This window comes from Furipterus horrens, unplaced genomic scaffold (genome assembly GCF_987537825.1).
Source record: "Furipterus horrens unplaced genomic scaffold, mFurHor1.1.pri manual_scaffold_6, whole genome shotgun sequence".
Lineage (NCBI taxonomy): Eukaryota > Metazoa > Chordata > Mammalia > Chiroptera > Furipteridae > Furipterus > Furipterus horrens.
Window position 1 is genome coordinate 85,629,843 of NW_028327176.1, and position 21,498 is coordinate 85,651,340.

A 21,498-nucleotide genomic window follows, 5' to 3' on the forward strand; every position below is an offset into this window, starting at 1 on the left:
GGAAGGCCCAGCCAGGGACAGGGGCTCAGGGCTGCTAGCTGAGACCTACGGACCATGGCCCAAAGGACATGTAATGCTCCAAGAATACTTCCTAATTCTGCAAACTACCCCACACATGTCCATATGCCCCAGCCAAGATTGTGGAGATTTGCCTTCTAGGCCTTGATTACACCCTGCCCTTAGTGGTCCCCACTGCCTTCCCCTCTCCTGGGCTGCTGTCTATACCAGTCTAGCCTGCTTCCCATCTCGCTGTGCCCCTCGGGCCCACAACCCCTCTGGCTGTGTGTGCATCCTCCCTGCCACCCCCACAACATACTATTATCCAGCTTGTTACCAAATCCAACATTTATTGAGAACAAAGGAAATCAGTTGGCAGAGGACCATTTCAGTTCATCAAACTTCAGCTGAGGATGGGGAACAGAGGGGCAGCCTGCCCAAGTCACCCTCCCAGGGAGCAATCAGCCTTGGAAAAGGGGCTGTCAGACCCCCGGGGCCTGGCTGGGGTCTCTGGCCAGGAATGTGTGAAGGGCTAGCGGGAGAGATGGCAGTGCCTCTGGGTGTGGGTGCGGGCATGAGCAGCAAGTGAGAGGCAGCTGCTGAACTGGTGGCCACCCAAGGGTTGGGAGGGAGAGTGTAATCCACTCAGGGATTGACAGAGGGTAGAGAGCTGAGCTCGGGCAGCAGCTCTGGGTGGGGGTCCAGGCGGGCCAGGCGACTCTGTTCTAGGGCAATAGCCTCAGCTGAGTGCTTACACTTCTCGCTGCCACACTGGCAGGTGAAATATTTGCTTTTGATGTCCCAGAAGCGGTCGCCATAGTCAAACCTGTCAAAGAAGCACAAGAGGCTTGTGGGACCCAGACCCGACTGCCCAGGCCCACCCCAAAACCTGTGGATCCTGCTCCTTAGGAGGGACTCTGGCACCCACACCCCTCTTTCCCCCGACAGGTTCTAAATCTTTGTACTTCTATGGACCTGCAGCAGCAGCACTGCCTGGGAACTTGTCTGAATGCAGTCTTGGGCCCCATCCTAAATCTATTGAATTAAAGTCCTCTGTGAGGCTCAGGCCTATTTAACATGCACTCCAGGGACACTTCTGTACATTGACGACTGAGCTCTGCTCTAATCCCAAGCCTGCAAATCAGGAGCTCTCTTCAGCTGCTCGTCCCAGGCGTGTTGTCTCCCACACCCCAGGCCAAGCCCAGCCACCTCACCCCAGCTCCTCCCCGGTCCGGATGTCTCGGGAACTGAAGAAGGCAATGCGTGGAAATCGCAGGTCTTGATGCAGCATGAAGACCCGGACGGGGATGATGTTGGGGTCGCACAAGTGGTTGATGAACCGGCTGATGTTGCCATAGTAACGGGCATCGATGCAGTACACCTCTCCATCCTGAGGGGAGGGCGGCATACTTCACATCTACCACCCTTAGTGCCAGGCCAACGTCCCCATCCACTGACCACCCAGTCCTCCCTCCCCAGGTTTCCACTGCTGACTGGGAGTAGGAGACAGAGGGGCCTCCCGCCCACCTTGTTGTCTAAGTCGAAGAGGTAAGAATCATCCTCTCTCACATCGGCCTCAGCATCAGAGATCAGCTCCCCGACATACCTGCTGGGCAGGAAGTGATGGTGCTGAAGGTGAGCTGGGGTTATGGGGGCTGGCTCCAGGCTGTGCCTCCTCACAACCCCACAGGCTCCTCTTCCACTGTGTCATGCCCCAGTCAGTGTCCGTGAATGTCACAGATCAAAACTGCTGGGACCTGCCTGGGTGACTGAGGCCTAGTGGGCCCTGAAGACAATGGACTTCATTTCAGAGGGAGGAGGTGGGTGGCCCCCTTTGGAGGTGGGAACAGGAGGAAGAACATGGGGACCCTGGCATGTGAGGGCCTCACTGGGTAGCTGCCACAGGCAGGACCAGCAAGTGTGGTGGACGGTGACAAGCTGGCAACACGGTGAGGGAGGTGAAGGGACTGATGCCAGACCTCTCGGGTTCGGGGATAAGCCTGCAGGCCTGGGTGGGAAACTCTGTTCAGGTTTAGACACCGGGAGGCTCGTGGACTAGGAGTCACTTAGCAGGTAGTGGCAATGGCAGGCTGAAGGACAGGAGTGGTCATGCCAGCAGGAAGGGACGGAGCCACGGGAGCCGCGAAGAACTCCGGGGAGGAGCCAGGGGTGAGGACGCCCACACTTGGAGAGCAGAGGAAGAGGAGCAGGTAAAGTGGAAAGGTGGATGCGTTGTAGGTGAGGACAGGGTCATAGGAGCCAGAGCTAAGTGGGGGCAGATGCCAGGGGAACAAGCGCTGAGGCACGTGAAGCAGGCGTGGGGTGGGAGAGACTGTCAGAAGGCAGTAGCAGTGGAGGGGTAGGAGCAAAGGCAGATTTTGGCAGGATGAGCAGTGAGTGGATGGTGGGGAAACTGGGGCCCAGGAAGATGAGGCTGCTTGTTTGAGAAGAGATGACATGACTAAGAGAAAATGGATGGTCCCTAAATAAGCAAATGGGGCTAAAGCTTTTTTTTTTTTTTTTTTTAAGTTAAAGGAGACCTAGATAAGTCTAAAGGCCATGGGCTAGGAGCCAGAGGACAGGGAACAGATACAGATGCTGGGCAGAGAAAGAACAAATGGAGAAGAAAGGGGGCCTTAAAGGTAAACAGAATATAAGGCTCAGAAAGGTTAAGTAACTTGGCCAAGGATACCAGCAGCAGAGTGGAGCGCAAACCCAGATTTGTCTCCCAAACTGGTACTTTCCCCAGCACGGAAGGGCAGGGAGAAGCTATGTAAGACTGGGAAGTGGGGATGGCAGTGTGGGCAGTGGTGATGGATGGCTCTGTGGTCTGGGCTGAGTGGGGCAGGTAGGGTGCTTGGCTGTGTGGATAGGGGGCAGAAGAGGCTGGTTGGAGATGGGGTAGTGAGAAGAGCGGGACCCATCAGGGAGAAAGGCAGAGAGGGCAGAAGAGATAGCAGTGGCTGTGGGCCCATCCCTTCACCCCTGCCCTACTCACTCGCAGATGAAGGTCCCCTGGGGGATGGTCTGCAGGGCGCGGACCCCCCAGCCCATCTTGGCTGTTCGGTAGAGCTGCAGTCGCACCCTGCAGGTGGGAGAGAGGGTGATGTTGGGTGGATGGGAGACAGTATGTGCATGTGTATCTGTGTGCATGCATGTGTGGGTCTGTGTGTGTGTGGGGGGGGTTGCTGCAGGGGCAGGGTCTCACTTGATGCCACTCTGTACCACTCGGTTCTTGCAGTTTCTCCAGCAGGAGCAGGCCTGGTTACACTCGAAGATCAGTGGGGGCTCGATCTTGTTAAATTCCTGGAGCAGCCGCCCATCCTGGGGTAGGGAGGGCAGGAGGACAGTGGTTTCTGTGTAGTCCCACCTCAGCTGCCCAGGATCCCCAAGACCCCACAGAAGAATCCTCCCTTGACCTCAATCCAGAGACAGGGAGACAGGGAGGCTGGGACAGGGGATACCACATACATTCTAAGGTCAAAGGACATGTGCCCACAACCACCCACCTTGATTTGCATGTGTCTGGGCCAGGCCCATCTCTGTCCTGGTAGTGTCCCAGGAATTTCAGGTCTGACCCTGACCTCTCCGCCACATCCCCCCCAGGAGAGGTGAGGGGCAGCTCCTCTGAAGGAGTGAACAAGCATCTGAGGACAGGGCAGGGGCATGTACCTTGTCATACCAGCAGCGAATGCTGAGCTGTCCGCATAGGCAGTTGGAGCTGGAGCAGTCGTCCACACATGTGCAGTGCTGGGCGGGAGGCAGGGTGAGCTTGACCCCAAGAATTGGCCCTGGCCCCTCAGCTCCCAGTGGTCCCTGCCCCACAACTGCTGCCCTTTCGCTAGGGTCCATGTTTTAGGATCGTGAATGGTGAAGGTCCCACGGTGAGGGGAATCGAGATGCTGCTGAAGGTTTGTCCCTAGGGCTACCATGAACCTGTATGACACCATCATGTGTCCTAGTAAAAAAGACCCTTCTCCAGGTGGACCAAGCCCCCAGAGCTCCCTCCTAGCCCCACTTTTGCAGGTGCTCCTGTTGGCCCATGACTTGCCCCACTGCTGTCCCTTTGGGAGGTCCCAGGCCCCTCACCTGCAGGTGGGTGATGTTGCGATCAATGTTCATGGTAGATGTCTCACAATTCTCTGAAATGTACTTGTAATCCTCAGGGCATGGCTCCCCATCCACACCGTTGACACAGGGAATGGGTACATTCTCATAGCCCCGAGCCACGTCCCTGGCAAAGGGAAATGGGGCTGAGGGCTCCCCTAGGTGCAAGGAGAGGACTGTGGAGGTTCCTTGGCCATGGGGAGTGGGCTGGTGGGGGAAGAGTGGGGTTTTGGGTGTTGTTTGAGGCATGTGGAGGTTGCCAGATAAAATGCAGGGCACCAAGTTAAAATTAGATTTCAGATAAACAAGAAATAATTTTTAGCATAGGTACATCCCAAATGCTGCATGAGACTGAGATTCTAATTTAACTAGATATCCTCTATTTTTATTTGCTATATATGGCAGTCCTAGTAGGGGGTAGTGAAGGGGGTTCATGGAATTTGGTGGGGGCTGGGCAGGGTCTGGGAATATTGTAGGGTCCAGTGGAGCCTGGGGAGGGCTTGAGGACATTTCAGAGTTCAGTGGGGACTGGGGAGGGGCGTAAGGCAGTTCTGGGACTGAGGGCCCAGTGCTCACCGGCAGATAATCTTTTCAGTGCGGATGGCCCGATTTCCCACGCCAAGCCGGAGCTTGCGGTTGAGCTGGAGAGCAAACCACACATCGGAGCGTTCAGGAGTCAGGTCCCATGCAGTATCTCCCTCCTTGTTGCGCAGCTCAGGGTTTGCTCCGCGTGATAGGAACAACCTGGGAAGGGAGAGGAAGCCTTAGAGGTCTGGGGCTGTGAGGGGTGACCGAGGGGCTTTGGGGTGTGGGGTGGACAGGGGCTCACAGCACGCAGTCGTGGTAGCTCTCTCGGGCTGCAATGTGTAGGGGTGTGTCCCCGTGGTAGTTAACAGCATGGAGATCGCAGCGGGCATTCAGGAGGACCTCGGCAATGGCGGCGCTGCCAGTGAAGGAGGCCCAGTGCAGACAGATGTTTTCCTCCTGTGGAGGTGAGGGGGAAGGGGTGGCCTGGGCAATGAGCCCTTGAACGCAGCCTCTACCACATTCAGGTCCTAGGCCAGCCCCACCTCCCCCACCCCATCAAAACTCTCACGTTGTCTGTGAGGGTGACATCGGCACCCCGTGTCAGCAGCATGCGGATCACATCGATGTGCTTATGCTCTGCGGCCCAGATGATAGGTGTCCATCCCCCACTGTCCTATGGGTGGGAAGGGAGGGAGGTGGGTGGGGGGCAGGCTCAGCAGCCAGCCCTGCTCACTAAAGCAGCACATGGTCAAGAGCATGCATTCTGGAGCCAGACTAAGCTAGAGCCCCAGCTCCACCACCCAGTGCTGTGGCACCCTGAGCAAGTCACTCAATGTCTTGGCATGTTTCTCCATCTATAAACTGAAACTATAGTGTTTAAGATCAAGGCTGCAGAGTCCTTTTTCTCTTCTAAAAAATACATTATTTCCCAGGTCTGCCAACTCAAAAGTCCTAGATGCAGTGATCCAAATGCAACAACCACCTCTAAATACAGAGATGGTAGTGTGTAAATGTGCTGAAGGGCCAGATGCTCTCAAATGACACTGGGTCATGTCAAAGGCCACAGAAGAACTTCCGGGGGCTCTCCTAACAAAGGATGGATTGAGAAGAAATACAATAGAGTAAAACACATCTATCGCATGAAAAACAAAGAGTTCACAAATAATCTCACTGGACACTTCAGAGATTAAAACAGTAACTTATTACTCTGGAAACTGATAAAGAGAAGTAGCAAGAAAGAGAAAACAGCGAAGAGATACTCAAATGAGGAGGGAGAGAGAAGGGGATAGCTGGAGCAGCATGGGATGCAAGGAGGCGTCAGAGGTCAGTCGCAGTGGAAGGTGCCGCGGCCCGAGGCTGAGCCAAGGACTGAGGGGCTGGTTAAAGGTGGAGTGGGAGAGGAGCACCTCTGACCTGGGCATTGACGTCCACTTGTCCTGTGCTGAGCAGCAGGCTGACCATCTCCAAGTTCCCAATTTTGGCTGCGTGGTGGAGGCAGGTGGAGCCGTCTTCCTCCTGAGGGAGACACGGGCAGATGAGTCCTCTGGTTGGCACCTCTAAGCCAGATCCGTCCCTAGGCCCTGCGGCCCACCCAGCACACCTTATTATAGACACAGCTGCCACGCTGCACCATGTAGCGGGCCACCTCCAGGTGGTTGTTCACCACAGCCTCCATCAGCGGTGTCCGCTGCTGCTTGTCCACTGCATTGATGTTGGCTCCAGCCTGTGAGGAGGGGGCATGTGGGCTGGCACCAGGGTGGGGCAGGGCAGGGGGTGGGGGTGTCGAAGGGCCTGGTCAATGAGGCAGAGGGCCGGCCCGTGCTGACCTGCAGCAGCACATGGCAGATCTCCACGGAGCCCTTCTGGGCGGCCGCATGCAGGGGTGTGCGCTTGCTCTGCTGGTCGCTCTGGAAGTTGGGGTCCAGGTTGTCCACTGCGGGGAGAGCCCGCCACACCGGGAGAGGGAGGGACAAGTGGTAAGCAAGCTAGGGGGTGGGTGGCACCTTCTCCAGGAAGGCTTCTCAGGGCATGTGTCAGGAGTAAGGAGCCAGGGGCACCAGCTCTGCCTGAATTCAAAGCGGTCCTTCCCCTCAGTGTTGCTGTGCACTGGGCAAGGCAGGTAACCTCTAGTTGAGGATGAAGTCCTTCACTGCATTCCTGGCCTCAGCCCAGTGCCTGGTATATTACTGGGCTCAGTCAAGCTTTGCTGAATGAATGAGCAGATGGATACTCACACAGCATCAGGATGACCTTCTGCAGCTCCCCCTGCTTCACTGACAGGTACAACTGCCGAGGGTGGAAGCGGAGTTTCTTCCGCCTGCCATGGTGAGGTAGAGTGGGGTGGCTTCCTCAGACTGCAGCAGCAGCTTTAACCACCACAGATCTGCCCTTCCAGACCACCCCAGTCTCCGTGCTGGAAAGGAAAACCCCCACTCACCTCTCTGACTCCTGGATGACCAGGGCCTTCTCCAGGGCTTCCCGGCCTGGTCCAGGTGGCAGCCCCACAGCTGAGAGGCAGCCCCCACTGGGCAGGGTCAGGGAGGGCCCCGAGCTATCAATGGTGTCAGCCACAGGGTCGCAGGGTGGACGTCGGGGCTCCCCCTGCCCTCGCATCCGGGCGCTATGGGAGAAGGGACTAATGTCTCAGGGGTGATGGGGACGAGCAGGGAACAGACAGTGGGGAAGGGAGAGGCCAGTACCTGGGCTGGGAAGTGTCTGCTCTCCCAGGAGCATCCTGGGCCAGGGGAGGGGGGGCAGGGGCTGCAGTGCCAGTTGGTGGTGTCATTCCATCCCCCCAGGGGATGGTGACCTCCTGGGCCTCGGCCGCATCCTCCCCACAGTGAGGACAGAAGACCATCCCATTCAGCTGGGATACACAGGCCTTGTGGAAGCGATGGGCCACACGGAAGTCGGGGTGGCACTCCAGGAAGGTGCCCTGGGGCAGGGGAACAACACGGTGAGGCTACGGGAATCCCTTCTCTGGTGGGGCACACTGCCTGTCTGCCCCAAGGTCACTCACCGCCGTACAGAAGTAGCCACAGCCTGGACAGCAGTGGTGTTTGACCATACGGGCGCGGTGGGTCTCACAGAGCACCATCAGGGCCACACGGCTTGATGGCCTCATTGTCTCCCGCTTGAGGATTGCGGCGTTGCAGCCCGACAGCTGTGGGCAGAGAGGATGGGTGAGAAGAGAGGTGAGCCGGGGGCCGGGGCCATGTGCCCTGCACCACTCCTCCCCGCCCACAGGCCCACCTCTCCATCCACACTCTCTGTGGCCATGCACTTGTGCCCCGCTCTCTCGCTGATGCGGTCAATCTTGGGTGCCTCCATGCGGCAGCTGCACAGGGGCAACTCCTCAAACCCGCGTTCTGTCTCCAGTGAAGATGTATCATTGGACACCCCTTAGAGGAAAAAGGGAGCTGAGGGAAGCCCTGCCCCTTACCCATTGGGGCCCCTGGCGAGACTGCTAACTTCCACCCTGCCTTTCCCTCCATGCTTCAGAACCCCCAAAGCCTGGCTATGGACACCCCAGCTGCAGTGGGGTCCCCCTCCTCCCCTTTCCCTCCAGTCCTGAGGGTGCTCCCTAGTGGCTCCCTATCCCAGCAATTGGCAATTACCAGCGTGGTTGGGGGAGAGGGTCCCCTCGCTGGGCAGCTCCAGGGACCCCAGAGGGACCTCCATGTACTCACTGGGGCCTGAGGAGCCCACACCATTCACTCCTGACACAGAGACAGAGAGAGTGAGAGTGCGAGCTCACAGGTACCTGGACGTGTGCGTACATGCGGGTATGGGCATGCATGAGCATGTGTTTGTGCATACTCTCTGGGGGCTGTGAGGGGAGCTGGTGGAGGGGACCCCAAAGCAGAGGAACCTCACCTCGTGGCTCTTTGGCCCGGGGAGGATCCCGCTTTCGCCGTTTCCGGGATGGCTTCACCCATGGGCTGTCCTTCCGCCATTTCTTTTTGGCTTTTCGCCGGCCACTGGAACCACTCTGGGGAAGAAGGAGTGTTAAAGAGCCTGGCCCCGGCCCCAGCCCCACTCCTAAGGATTCAGACCTCTGGCCCCACAGCCCCCACTCTTCTGGGTGTGTTAGCCTGCAGCTCTCACCCTGTCAGACTGATTGCCCGATTCCTCATCTTCCTCTTCTTCCTCTTCTTCTTCCTCCTCTTCCTCTTCCTCCTCCTCTTCTTCCTCCTCCTCACTCAGTTGTTCAGCTAGTGCTTCAACCTCAGACTGGGACAGAGGCAAAGTGGGGCTAAGGAAACAGTGACCCTTGGGCCATAGATCGCTCCTGGGCACTTGGGAGAGAGGCAGAGCAGGTCATATCCAACTCCCAGGACTCAAACAATGAGACAGGATAAGAAAACGACAACTACCAGGATGGCTCTCTAATGGAGGCGAGTGCTTGCAGGAAAGGAGGGGAAGAGCTGGATAAAGAGATGCAGAATATTATATAGCAACTAAAAGAAGGCACCATGACTAGACGTAACAACACATGAATCTTGGCTTAAGCAAAAAACCAAAAACAAAACCCAAACAGTAAGTTCCAGAAAGGGAATGCATAGTATGTTTATGTAACATACACTTGCTCTTTCTATGAAGTTCATAAATAAGACTTCCAATGGATGCTAAAAACACCAGATGAAGAGCTAATGAGGAACTTTACAGTGACATCACCTAAATCTCCACTCATTAATCTCAACATAACTAATAAAAGACCACATATCCTATGCCTCCTGATATGATGCAACAGGAAGCACTTGTGCCAGCAGGGGTGGGGTGCACTCCTAAAGCTGACCAAGCTTTTAGATACAACAGTTTATAAGTACAAGAAATATCTGTCAGAGAAGTGTGTCAATCCCCACCCAATTAGCTAACTCCTAAATGTGAGGAATTCTGTCAGACAAATGACCTGGTTTCTTCAACAAATAAATCATAAGATAATATTTTCTTAGAAGACAGGGAACCTACATTATCAAGAAAGACCGAGACAACTGTCAATCAAATTGATGTGTGAACCTCATTTGAATTTTGACAAACAAAAATTCATTTATGGAACAACTGAGATGTGAAGACTAAATGGTAGTGAAGCGATGATATTAAGAAATCAGCGGTAAATTTTTTAGGTGTGAAAAGTCATGTAGTAATGTTAAGAAACAGAAAGAGGTTTTTTTAAAAAAAGATTTTATTTATTTATTTTTAGAGAGGGGAAGGAAGGGAGAGAGGGAGAGAAACAACAATCGGTTGCCTCTCACACGCCCCCAACTGGGGACCTAGCCGCAACTCAGGCACGTGCCCTGACTGGGAATTGAACCATTGACCTTTTGGTTTGCAGGAAGATGCCCAATCCACTGAGCCACTCCAGCCAGGGCAGAAAGAGGTCTTATGTTTAGAGATACATATGGGAATATTTCTAGATAAAATGATATGTCTGGGATTTGCTTTAACATAATCCAGTAGGTATGTGTTGTGGGAGGAAGTAGATGAGTGTCAACACCAGCTGTTTATTACAAAGTTAGAAGAACACACAATGGGGTAGGAGAGTCTCTTCAATAAATGCTGTTAGGAAAACTGGACTACCTTCTTATACCATATATAAGAATAAACTCAAAATGGATCAAAGACTTAAAATTAAGACCTAAAACCAAAAATTTCTTAGAAGAAAACATACGGTAAACTCTCTAACATGGCTCTTGGCAGTATGTTTTTCAATATGTCTTCTCAGTCAAGTGCAACAAAAGAAAAAATAGATAAATGGGATTATATCGAACTAAAGTTTTTGCACAGCAGAGGAAACCATCAACAAAACAGAAAAAGGTATTTGCCAATGATAAGGGGTTAATATCCAAAATACATGAGAAACTCATACAACTAAACAGCAAAAGAAACAAACAAAAATATAAATAATCCAATTAAAAAATGGACAAAGGACCGAATAAACACTTCTCCAAAGAGGACATACAGAGGGCCAAAAGACATACAGAAAGATCAACATCACTAATGTTTAGTCATGTTGAGCAAATTAAAACCACAGTGAGATATCACCTAACACCTGTCAGAATGGCTATCATCAATAAATCAACAAGTGCTGGCAAGGATGGGAAGAAAAGGAAACCTTGTGCACTACTGGTAGGAGTGCAGACTGGTGTAGCCACTATGGAAAACAGTATGGAGGTTCCTCAAGAAAATTAAAAATAGAACTACCATTTGATCTACCAATTCTACTTCTGGGTATTTATCCAAAGAAATCCAAAATGCTAATTTAAAAGACACACATGCACCCCTATGATCACTGCAGCATTATTTATAATAGCCAAGATACGGAAGCAACATAAGTGCTCATTAATAGATGAATGGTTAAAGAAGATGAGATACATATATAATGGAATATTACTTGATTGTAAAGAAAGAACAAAATTTTCCATTTGTGACAACATGAACGCACCTAGAGGGTATTATGTTGAGTGAAATGAGTCAGACAGATAAAGACAAATACCATATGACTTCATTCATATATGGAATCTAAAAAACAAAATAAAGCAGAAGCAAACTGAAAGTTACAGAGAACATTCTGAAGGTTGCCAGACGGGAGAGGGGTTGGGGGCTGGGTGAAAAAGGGAAGAGATTGAGAAGTACAAATTGCCAGTTATAAAAAGTCACGGGGATATAAAGTACAGCACAAGGAATATAGTCAATATTGTTGTAATCACTGTGTATGGTGTCAGATGGATACCAGACTTATTGAGGTGATTACTTCGTAAGGTATGTAAATGTTTAATCACTATGTTATACACCCAAAACTAATATAATGTTGTATGTCCACTGTAATTAAAAAATAAAATTAGTTTAAATATTAGCGGTGTTGAGACAGCAGAGATGAACCTAAAGGGTATTATGTTAAGTGGAATCAGTCAGAGAAAGAAAAATACCATATGATTTCACTTATATGTAGAATCCAAAGAATAATATAGACAAATAAATAAAACATAAACAGACTCATAGATACAGAGAATAGTATGATGGGTGAAAAAGGTGAGGGGATTGAGAAGTACAGACTGGTAATTACAAAATAGTCATGGTGGTATAAAGTATGGCATAGGAAATATAGTCAATATTGTAATGAGTATGTGTGGTGCCAGGTGGGTACTGGAAATATCAAGGGGAACACTTTGTAAAGTAAATGATTATCTAACCACTATGCTATATATCTGAAACTAATACAAAATAATATTAAATGTAAAAAATAAATATATAAATTTAAAAAAGAAAAAATATCAGCGGTGTATTACCAGAGCTAGGTGATGACTATATGGGGTTCTCTCCTCTATTCTTTTGTGTATACAGTTGGCTCTTAAATAACATGGGGGTAAGGGGTGCCAAACCCCCACGCAGTCAAATACTCATGTATTAAATTTGACTCCCCCCTTAAATCAATTAGCAGCCTACTGTTGACCGGAAGCCTTACCAATAATGTAAACAGCGATTAACACATGTTTTACATGCTATACTTTATACTGTATTCTTAAAGAAAGCTAAAGAAAATACACCATTAAAAAAAAATTACAGTATTTATTTTTAGAAAAATCTGTGTATAAGAGGACTTGCACAGGTCAAACCTGTACTGTTCAAGGATCATCTGTATTTAAGTTTCCATGATAAATATCACATTCAATAAAAAGCAAAACATGCAAGACTAAGCATTATAGTACATAGGCAAACATATGTGTGATAAAACCAAACCAAAAGCAAAGGAATAAATCAGCAAACAAACAACAAATAAACCATAAAATGGATGGAGGTCACTGTGGAGAGGGGTAGGGGATGGAATGGTGCCGCAGGTTATAGAGAGTATGGGGCAATGAAATAGTGGGTGTTTAGAAAATAAAAACGAAAGGGTGAAAGGAGGAGGCAGAAAAGTCTGGAGAGCGAGCCCTGGGCATGGGGAAGCAGGCCATCTCACCTTGCTGTCAGAGTCCACATGCTCATCCACAGAGTAGGAGTCGTAGTAGAGGCTGAAGTCATCCTCCACCACGGTCTCCCACTCCTCTAGGGACCCAGGGTTCACCTTCTCCAGGGTCATTTCCCCCGAATCCCGGGCAGAACCCAACTCCTCCGACTAGAAAAACATGACAACAATCGAAGCTGCTGGCATTCCCCACCAACCAATTTCCCTTGAAGGTGGGATGCAGCCCTAGTTTGGGGCTTCCCTGCAGCAGCCCCCACAACTCTTCCCCTTATTCTCCCTGCTTACCAGGCCACCTCCTGAGTTTAGCTTCCTCCTTTTGGCCACATCTGCAAGGAGAGAAGAAAGGAGCCAGGTTTGTACTCTAAACTCTCAGGACAGGCCATATCAAACTGAAGGTGGGTGGGGGGGTGGGACTGACCTGAGGTCACCTTCCCAAGTGAGTGCACGTCATCACTCATTCGAAAATGCTGCACTTCGGGGGGCCTCTTCTCAGGGACTGGGGGCTGGGAATGGAGAGGGAGCACATTTAGGGTCAGGAATCGGCTATGGTTTGGCTTAACTAGCCAGGAGCTCCAGATGGTGGTGGGGTGATGAGCCACACCTTCAAAAATGCCATCCGAAGCTGCAGTAACCAGATGTAGCTGTAACAAGAAGTGCTGTCTCTCCAGTCAAAGTGTGTCAAGCACATCCCACACCTACCCTTCACTTATTTCTTCAAGTGTGCAGCAGGCCCTTTCTTCCCATTTTACAGATGAGAAAACAAAAGTTAAGGCCTTGACCAAAGCTACTCAAACCACACGCAAAACATAATGCTACCAAGAGCCCTAAAAACACTGTCATAAAAGTTGTGAGATTCTGGGGCCTCTGTCATGTCCCTTGTCCTTGTCTCCCTCCCAGGAGCACAACCTTTAAAATGGAGCAGGGGCAGCTTCTATGGAAGAAAAAAGTTTCCTGAGGTCTTGTTTTGAAGTAAAAAGGAAGAGTAGTTTGAAATTTCTTTACATAATCATTATTTTAAGAGTAACTAAAACATTAACTACATAAATAAATCGTTAACATTGGTCTCTTCTCCTTCCCTCTCCCCAAGAATGTAAACTCCAGGAAGACAGCAACCTGTTTGTTCACACATTAATCCCTAGTCCAGATTGTGACCACAAAATAGCTCCCTGGTAAATTGTAAAGCTGTGAATGGATTAGAAAAGACCTGAGGCTATATTATAAAAAAATCCACAAGAGGTTGAGGGTTGATTACCTGACTCCCACTCCCACAACCCTTCCCGATTCTCACCTGTCCATTTCCTGGTTTGGACATGGTTTTCCTGGCTCTGTGGATCTTGGGCTGCCCCTCAGGGCTGGCTGTAGGGGTTTCAGGCCCTGATGCTGCTGCCCCCTGGGCCCCTGGCATACTCAGCAGCCTCATAGCCAAACTCTGGACTGATGGGGGTGATTTTCCGGCCCCTGTCATGGACATCTTTGCACGGCTGGGACAGGCACCCCCTTTGCTGGGGGAAGAGGGGAATGACTTTGTGGCATGGCCTGGAAAACAGACAGGCAGGCAGGCAGAGGCAAGATTAGAGGGAAGGAACAATCAGAGGATGCCCCACCTCAACCGCCAGCCTCCACAGCCTCTCACCCAGCAGGATGCGCCCCCCTTGAAGGTCCCCATCTCCCTCAGGATTCTCAGGTTCATCCCCAATGAGTGGTGTGGCTCCTACAGGGGTGTCGGCCCCCTCATCGCCAACAGTGACGGTGACAGTTGCCGGGGATGAGGGGCCAGCAGGCTCCAGGGAATTGGGGCTGGCCTTGGGCAGGGTCTCCTCACTAAGAGGGGTATCCCCAAAAGAGCCATGAACTGTAAGAGAGGAGAAAAAGTTCAGTACTATGGGCTCAGGGAGTCCTGTGTTTGAGGAGGTGAAGGTCTAGCTGGGCCCGTTTCTGTTTCACTCACCTCTCTCGGTGGCTCCTCTTAGATCCTTGTCCAGCACCAGAGCCCCCATCTCAGCGGGGGCCTCTCCCTGGGAGGCGACACAAGGGATAGGAGGGCTGGTCAGCCCGGCAGGAAGTTGGGGGGCCCAGGACGCCTGGGCCCTGGGAAGTGAGAGTAGGCTCCGGGGCCTACCTCTTCCTCTATGGGCGCCCCCCCTTCCGCGGCCTCGGCTGCCCGGAAGAGCCGCACGACCCCTCCCCCGGGCCCGCATCAGCCCCCTGCCTCTGGGTAGACCCCGCATCTCAGGGGCCGAGAAGAGAGGAGGGGGAGGGGGCGGGGCCTCCGCGCACCGGCCCCGCCCCCTCCTCCCGGCTGCACGCGCCGTTCCCCCTTTGTCCCCCAGGCCGCGGGGACCCCGGGTACCAACCCCTCCAGCGCCCGCTGACCCCCAGCCCGGTGGACGGCCCCTCGTTCCCCTCGCGCGTGTTCCTGGGGCCCCGACGCCCGCCGCCCACTCGGGGACAGCCAGCGGCTGCACGCGCGCCTCCGTGCCCACTCCCCCCACCTCCCACCCCCTGGTCCCCTCATCCGCCCCCGGTGCTAGCCCTCCGGATTGCTGCAAGTCCCGCCCGGGCCCCCCGGCCCCGTTGCACCCCCGGAGCATTGCACGGGCGCGCGCTTCCCCCGGGCGCGCGCGCGGGCATGCACCCGCCTCTCCCCCTCCCCTTCCGCACCTCGGCGGCCGCCGCTGCTGCAGCTCCCGCCGCCGCCGCCATCGCCGCTTGCGCTGGGGGCAGAGCCGGCGCGCGGCCGCCCCGGGTCACGTGGGCGGGGAGGGAGGGCGAGGAGAAACTTTAAAGGAGCCACTGCGCGCTTTCTGGCCATTTTCCTCCTAAAGCGGGCTTGGAGGTGGTAGTGGTTGCCCTAAGGTGGACGCTGCTGGGGAGAATTGCAGCCATTCCTAGTTTCATTTCGGCGGGGAACCGAAGGCGAGGCACTCCTGGGTCCAGGTGTGGCCTCTCCACTCCCTGCACCAGGTTTTAGGTAAGAAGCGGAGTGTCTGACCCTCCCGGGAGCGGTTTAGGTGTGCTTCTCCCGCTTCTGGGGCTTTCTAGTTTCTGGGTCTCCGGGTATGAGGTTCGGCCTCAATTTTGGCCTCACTTTTCTAAAGAGCAAGAAGGGGCAATGGGGACTAGCAGAGAACGTCTTTACTCTTAGCTGGTTTTAGCATGCTACTTAATGTCCACTTGAAAACCTGGGGGCTCTCCTGTTTATGTCAGACATGTTACCCCACCACATGCACTAGAGATCCAGTTAAGCCCCTAGTGGCCACACAGTCATTACTGTCTGGTCCCACTCTCGTAACATTTTTTGCCAAATACTTCACAGTCATGGTCAGGCACTCCGTGGGTTACAACTCAGGAGACAGTGGAAGTATGAGTATTAAGCCAAGTCGAACAACCTTGATGGAACTATTTAGGGTATGCTCCCTTTAGGTATTACGTTCTGGTCAAAGTTGGGAAAACATCTGTATGATTTCACAAGCAATATTTGACACGGGCAGGTGGCTGGAATATAAGGCTCCTGAGGCCAATTCAAGGCCTTCTGGGAACTGTAGTCGTCTTTGGTTAAGACTATTCCAATAGGGCTTTCTGGGAACTGTAGTCTTTCCCGTACTCTAATCCAAACCTAGTGGTTTTTAGCTTTCCTAAGGACACAAACCCTTCCCACAGACCAAAAATGCCCAAACACAGGATCATACTTACTGTATCAGTGGGCACAGTAATCACACCTATAGCCTATCCCTGGCCCTGATACCAAACTCAAATAGAGGAGCAGGTCACAAGTTATCACAGAACACTTAGGCCTGAGGTATCTGCCAGGTGTTAAGGCTTCAGAACTGGGAGCGTCCCTGGCCAGAGGAGCCCACTTGTCACACTACTCTTCCGGTCAAGCCTCCTTCAGGCATGGGACCTGCATGAGTCGTGACCACTGGGTAATGAACAAATTAAGAGGCTGTCTAGGGTGGGACAGTCATTTACACACAGTTGCCAGACACAATATAAAGAAAAAGTTTTTTTGTTTTTTTTTTATTTTGTGGAAAACAAAAGCAAAAAACAAAAACTAAAACTCAAACTCCAGAAAAAAATCCTAAAAAATTAAAAACTGTAACTCTACTCCTCTCCCTCCCCCTAAAGTCCTTCTTGTATCCTTTCATCTAAATGCCCTACCCCACCCCCACCACTATTCCCTGTTCTTGCTGTTGTACCCCACTTCCCAGTAGCTACCCAGGATGCTCACCCCCTTGTTCTCTTACCTGCCACCTTGTTCTCCCTAGAACTTTGGTGAGCCTTGTACCCAGTCCCGTTCCCCCAGCATGCAAGACCTGTCCTCCCTTCCTTTTCTGGGATTCAGTAATCTTTCCCCCTATCAGTCCCTCTCTGAAAGATCTGTTCTAAGCAGGAGCATGTAAGGAATTCCTGCCAAATTCCCTCCCAATTCCCACCCACCCACCCCTACACCTCAAGAAATGTCAGACCTCTCCCTGGGCAGGCTTAGCCAGGAATAAAACATTTTCCAGTCACTTTGCCTCATTTTGTAGGGCCCTTTTCCTCTCTCCACATATCCATGCATCTCAAAGAGAAGACGATCTTTCCCTGAGACTATGTATTCCCTTGGCCTTCTGAGAGAATCCCATCCCTCTTCATCCTTTTCTCCTTCAAGAGGCAGGATGTGATCTCCAAGGAATCTTGGGCCCCTTCCTCAGGATATGTGTCTACTTAGGCTTCCCACCATACCTGATCCCCAACCCCCTATTCTCCTGGGCCAGGGAACCCCCTTCTCACCCAGCCCAAGGACCTAGCCTCTGCTGGGCTAGTGCTAGCGGATGAGGACGTTGATCTCGGCCACACTGGCCTCCAGCACATTCTCGGCAGTGGTCTTGCCGTGCTGCTCCTTGAGGTGCCGCCTAATGGCAGGCTTGTGAGCAAAGCGCACATCACAGTAGGAGCAGCGATAGGGCCTTGCTCCTGAGTGCAGGTTGAGGTGGTCGTGCAGTGTGGACTTCTGTGTGAAGCACTTGCCACAGATGCCGCAAGAGTGCGACTTAACGCCGCGGTGCACGTTCATATGGCGGTTAAGGTTGCTGCTGTGGTTGAACTGCTTGCCACAGCGTGGGCACATGAAGATGAAGTGCTGTGCCCGCATGTGGAAGACCAGCTTCTCCACACCCTGGAACACCTCTGGGCACTTGGTGCACTTGATGTTCTTTAGGGAGTTACCACTGGAGAAGCCCCCAGGCAGGGGGCCCCGGCTGCCCCCCGCTCCCAGGCTGCCCCCCGCCCCCCGGGCAGCCATGGCCACCGCTGCTGCCTCCACTAGGCCCGAGGTGGCCCCCACGCTGGCCCGGCCTCCAGGAATCAACAACAGGCCCTCCCCTTCTGCATCCTCGGACAGGCTGTAACAAGCTTTTACTACACCCTGTGGTGGGGCCACAGAGCTAGGGGGCATGTTGCTCTGAGCCAGCTCCCCCAGGTGGCTGCTCACAGCGTCTCCGAGGCCCAGACCTCCTCCCAGACCTCCGGGAGGTTTGAGCCGGTGTGCCACCTCCAGGGCAGATTCCACCTTGACGATGCAGATATCAGACACGTCCTCATCCTCGTCCTCATCCTCTTCTTCAGCCTTTAGCTCCAGGTCCTCATCCAATGGGAACTCGAGTTTCACAGGCCGCAGGAGCGGAGGGGGTAGAGGGGGTGGGGGTGGGGGTTTGGGGGCTGGCTTTGGGGTCCTGGCAGGAGGGAGGAGGGATTTGGTAGCACTGACACTGCTCACAAGGCTGGTATCACTGACCCCATCCTCTTTGAGGCCTATTTTGGGTTCGATGAACTGGCTGAGAGCATTCCGGCATTTCTCCACCACGTGCTCCATCTGCAGGTAGGAGGCCGCGGTCAGGTAGTTCACGATGTCCCTGACGGCGAATTCTAGGGCACCCGTGTAACAGGAGAGGAGCAGGTCCGCCACTATGCGTGCACTGTGCATCAGTGAGACCTGCAGCTCAGAGCTGGGGTTCAGCAGGAACTGGTCCCGCAGGAAAGGGGAGCAGGCAGCCAGGATGACCTTGTGACCACGGAACTTGAGGCTGTCGGCCACAATGGTCACGTCGCAGAACCGCTCCTCTGCTCGGAGCTGGTTCATGTTCCGCAGCGTAGCGGCCTCATGGCCAGGCAGTTGGAAGCGCAGGACTTCCACCCCAGAGGCCATTATGGCAGGGGGTGGGCAACCCTGGTTGGGAAGGAAACCGGTCAGAGACAAAGGTCTCTGGATCTTCTAAGCCAAGGTTCCAGGCCCCTCTCCCCCGTTCTTGCCCGGCCCCCCAATATCACAGCTCCCAGACTTCAGGCCTCGTCCTCAGTTTCCCCATCCCCGGGAGGGGGGGCGAGAGGAGGCGCTGTTTCTCTAAGGGGAGGGAGGCGTGGTTCCCAGGGGCGGGGCTGCGGTGTCCATACCCCGAGCCCAACAACCCGCTAGGATGGGGTGAGCCTGTGCCCCAGGGAAGCAGGAGGAGTAATGGCCTGGGGCTCTGGGCTCCGGAGTGCCCAGGTTGCACATCTTCTCACCCCGCCCCCTTTACTCGCTGCCTCCTTCCTCCGCCCCCCCTTTGCACGTTTGCACACGCCTTTCACGTCCGTTCCCCGTTGCCTGCACGCTGGGTGCACGCCCCCCCTCCCTCAGAGCTCCGTGGCACGCCCCCCCAGTTCCAAGACCCTAAGTGCACGCGCCTCTCACCTGGCCCTGGTCCGCGTACTGTGTTTTTGCCCCCTACTTCCCCCACCCCCCCCGGGGCCGTGGGCGCCCCCACACTCGGGCAGGGCCTGGGCAGCGCGCAGGCGCGGGGGTGCTCTGGGCGCGCGCGCCAGGCTGGCTCCGCGTGGGCGTCAGGGCGGCAGGGTGGGGGCGGCTTGTGTGGTGTGTTCCAGGCTCCGCGCGCGCGGCGGCCGCGGCAAGAACTGTGGGAGGAGGAAGAGGGGAGGGAATTAAAGGAGCAGGAGTGCCCCCTTCCCGACCCCCCTTTCTTCACTAGCTCCCCCACACGGTTAAAGGGCCGGACGGCCTGGCCTCCCCTTTGGCCGGTATTATTTGTCCGCCAGAGCGGAAATACGTTCCACACACCCTTCGTTCTAGCTCCCCCTCCTCTGTGCCTCCGGGTCGACGGCCTGTCTGCGCGTGCGTGCGAACTGCCGCGCAGAGGCCCGCCAGCCCCGGTTCGCTAACCGCTCCGGGCGGTCCTGGGCTCCACTAAGTTCGCGCCCTCATGTGAGCATCCCCGCCCGCCTCGCTCTCCAGGGGCTCATCTCCTGCTGGCGGCACAGCCTCCTGCTTCCCAGGTGGTGTTCGGGCCCAGCTGTACTGAGCAGGCCCAGGTTACAGACACAGCCCCTCCCAGGGCTCCAGGCCGCCTTTCGGCTCTCTGAGCTGTTGTTGGTCACTGTTACCCACATGTGCATCTCCTCTTGAGTTTGTTCACAGTTCTTCCAGCAACACTTCCAGACTTTGTCAACTCGTCTGAAATTAGTAACCACCCCAGCCCTCCAGGGTATCCAATCCAGTGCCCTCAGTTTTCCTCCATCTTGTGTAAAATCCCATCCATCCTCCCCTCCTCGCCATTCTCAGAATTTGCCCCAACTTCTTGCCAAGGCAAATGTCTTCCAGCGCTCTACTTGAACTGTCGATGACCTTGCCTATCCATTTCACTCCTACAATACAAGTAGCCCTAGTAGTACTACTTTTAATTATGTGATTATTTGTTATTAAGATTCTGTTATCTTTAATCTTCCCAACTTCAACCATCCCTCCACGAAATTAAGGTCAGAGCTTCACTGCCCTGAATGAAACCTCCCTCAGCTCTTCACCTTTGCTTTCTCTTTCTGTCACGCCAAAGCAAGCTGAGTCTTCACAGCTTCAATACCAGCATTTATTAGCACCTCCTCTCCAACCTCTCATACCTACATTTCCCCACCCATCCAAGTCCAGGTGAGGAAGTCTGTTTGCTGCCAATTGGATTTACTGTATCTTCCAGGACGAGAGAGAGGGAGAGAGGGAGAGGGAGAGAGAGAGAGAGAGAGAGAGAGAGAGAGAGAGAGAGAGAGAGAGAGAGAGAGAGAGAAATTGATTTATTGTTCCACTTATTTATGCATTCATTGGTAGATTCTTGTATGTGCTCTGATCGGGAATCCAATTTGGAAACTTAGTGTATCAGGGCAGTGCTCTAACCAACTGAATTACTAGGCCAGGGCTATCGTGTTTTCCTTACACAACAATTTTGATGAAACTGCTTGTTATATAATGTGTCACAATTTGGTTTCCCCAAGTAAACATCTTGATTGCAGGATTTATGTACGTCGTGGGTTATATTTTGCAAATAAAAGTCATGCAATAAATGGCTGGCTGTTGAAGTCATTCCTCTTCAGCTCAGCCAGCATCCACTCATAAAAAATTTGTCCTGAGCTTAAATGGAATTCCTGAACTCAAGGGGTGCCCTTTCAGGGTGGAATCAGTGTTTAGGTGGTGTCTTGATTCTTTGCCTTTACCTCTTAAGTTCTCTGGGCTTTATTCCTCCACCCAGTTTTCTCTATTCTAAAAAGCCCTCTTTGTAGAAATAGTTGTAGTCAGACCATGTGGATTGGAGGAAGAACTTTGGCTTTTGTGTCAGACACATAGGCTCAAAGTCACATTCTCTGCTTACTAAAAGAGGACACTTGGGCAAGTTACTTAATTCTCTGAATCTTTATCTTTGAATTGGAGACCTTGATTCCTTACAGGGCTAACATGAGGTTTAAATAAGCATGGTTTACAGTAGATGCTGAATCATTGATAAGTCCCTTCCCATTTGCCTAACTGGGAGACTAGACTATGAAATTTTCAAAAGAACTTTAGCCAAAAATTCTATTTCTGTATCTCCTCCCTTCTTTTCTCA

The 21,498-nt window shown here is 52.9% G+C and overlaps 2 protein-coding genes across 7 annotated transcripts; both read right to left on the bottom strand.

The window, feature by feature from the left end:
- Nucleotides 1-327: 327 nt before the first annotated feature.
- EHMT2 (euchromatic histone lysine methyltransferase 2) lies at nucleotides 328-14,847 on the bottom strand. 6 transcript variants are annotated; one of them, XM_090282128.1, is made up of 27 exons: nucleotides 14,547-14,841; nucleotides 14,232-14,450; nucleotides 13,887-14,134; nucleotides 13,017-13,101; nucleotides 12,884-12,924; nucleotides 12,593-12,748; nucleotides 8,740-8,865; nucleotides 8,509-8,623; nucleotides 8,250-8,351; nucleotides 7,885-8,033; nucleotides 7,652-7,795; nucleotides 7,332-7,567; nucleotides 7,070-7,252; nucleotides 6,867-6,949; nucleotides 6,459-6,565; nucleotides 6,233-6,355; nucleotides 6,046-6,147; nucleotides 5,201-5,305; nucleotides 4,934-5,088; nucleotides 4,681-4,848; nucleotides 4,087-4,231; nucleotides 3,670-3,747; nucleotides 3,206-3,321; nucleotides 2,996-3,082; nucleotides 1,525-1,603; nucleotides 1,212-1,387; nucleotides 328-823 (listed from the first exon to the last, which is right to left on the bottom strand). In XM_090282128.1, exons 1-27 carry the CDS (start codon nucleotides 14,824-14,826, stop codon nucleotides 643-645), a joined length of 3,789 nt encoding a protein of 1,262 aa, XP_090138254.1. In that variant the 5' UTR covers nucleotides 14,827-14,841; the 3' UTR covers nucleotides 328-642. The 6 variants fall into 6 exon arrangements, with proteins under 6 accessions (XP_090138254.1, XP_090138252.1, XP_090138256.1 ...); XM_090282126.1 differs by having other exon boundaries at nucleotides 1,525-1,606; XM_090282130.1 differs by lacking the exon at nucleotides 8,250-8,351.
- Nucleotides 14,848-17,042: 2,195 nt separating this feature from the next.
- On the bottom strand, nucleotides 17,043-19,606 carry ZBTB12 (zinc finger and BTB domain containing 12). Its single transcript, XM_090282134.1, has 2 exons — nucleotides 19,311-19,606; nucleotides 17,043-18,806 (listed from the first exon to the last, which is right to left on the bottom strand). The coding sequence occupies exon 2, from the start codon at nucleotides 18,783-18,785 to the stop codon at nucleotides 17,406-17,408; it is 1,380 nt and encodes a 459-aa protein (XP_090138260.1). The 5' UTR covers nucleotides 18,786-18,806; nucleotides 19,311-19,606; the 3' UTR covers nucleotides 17,043-17,405.
- Nucleotides 19,607-21,498: the final 1,892 nt, after the last annotated feature.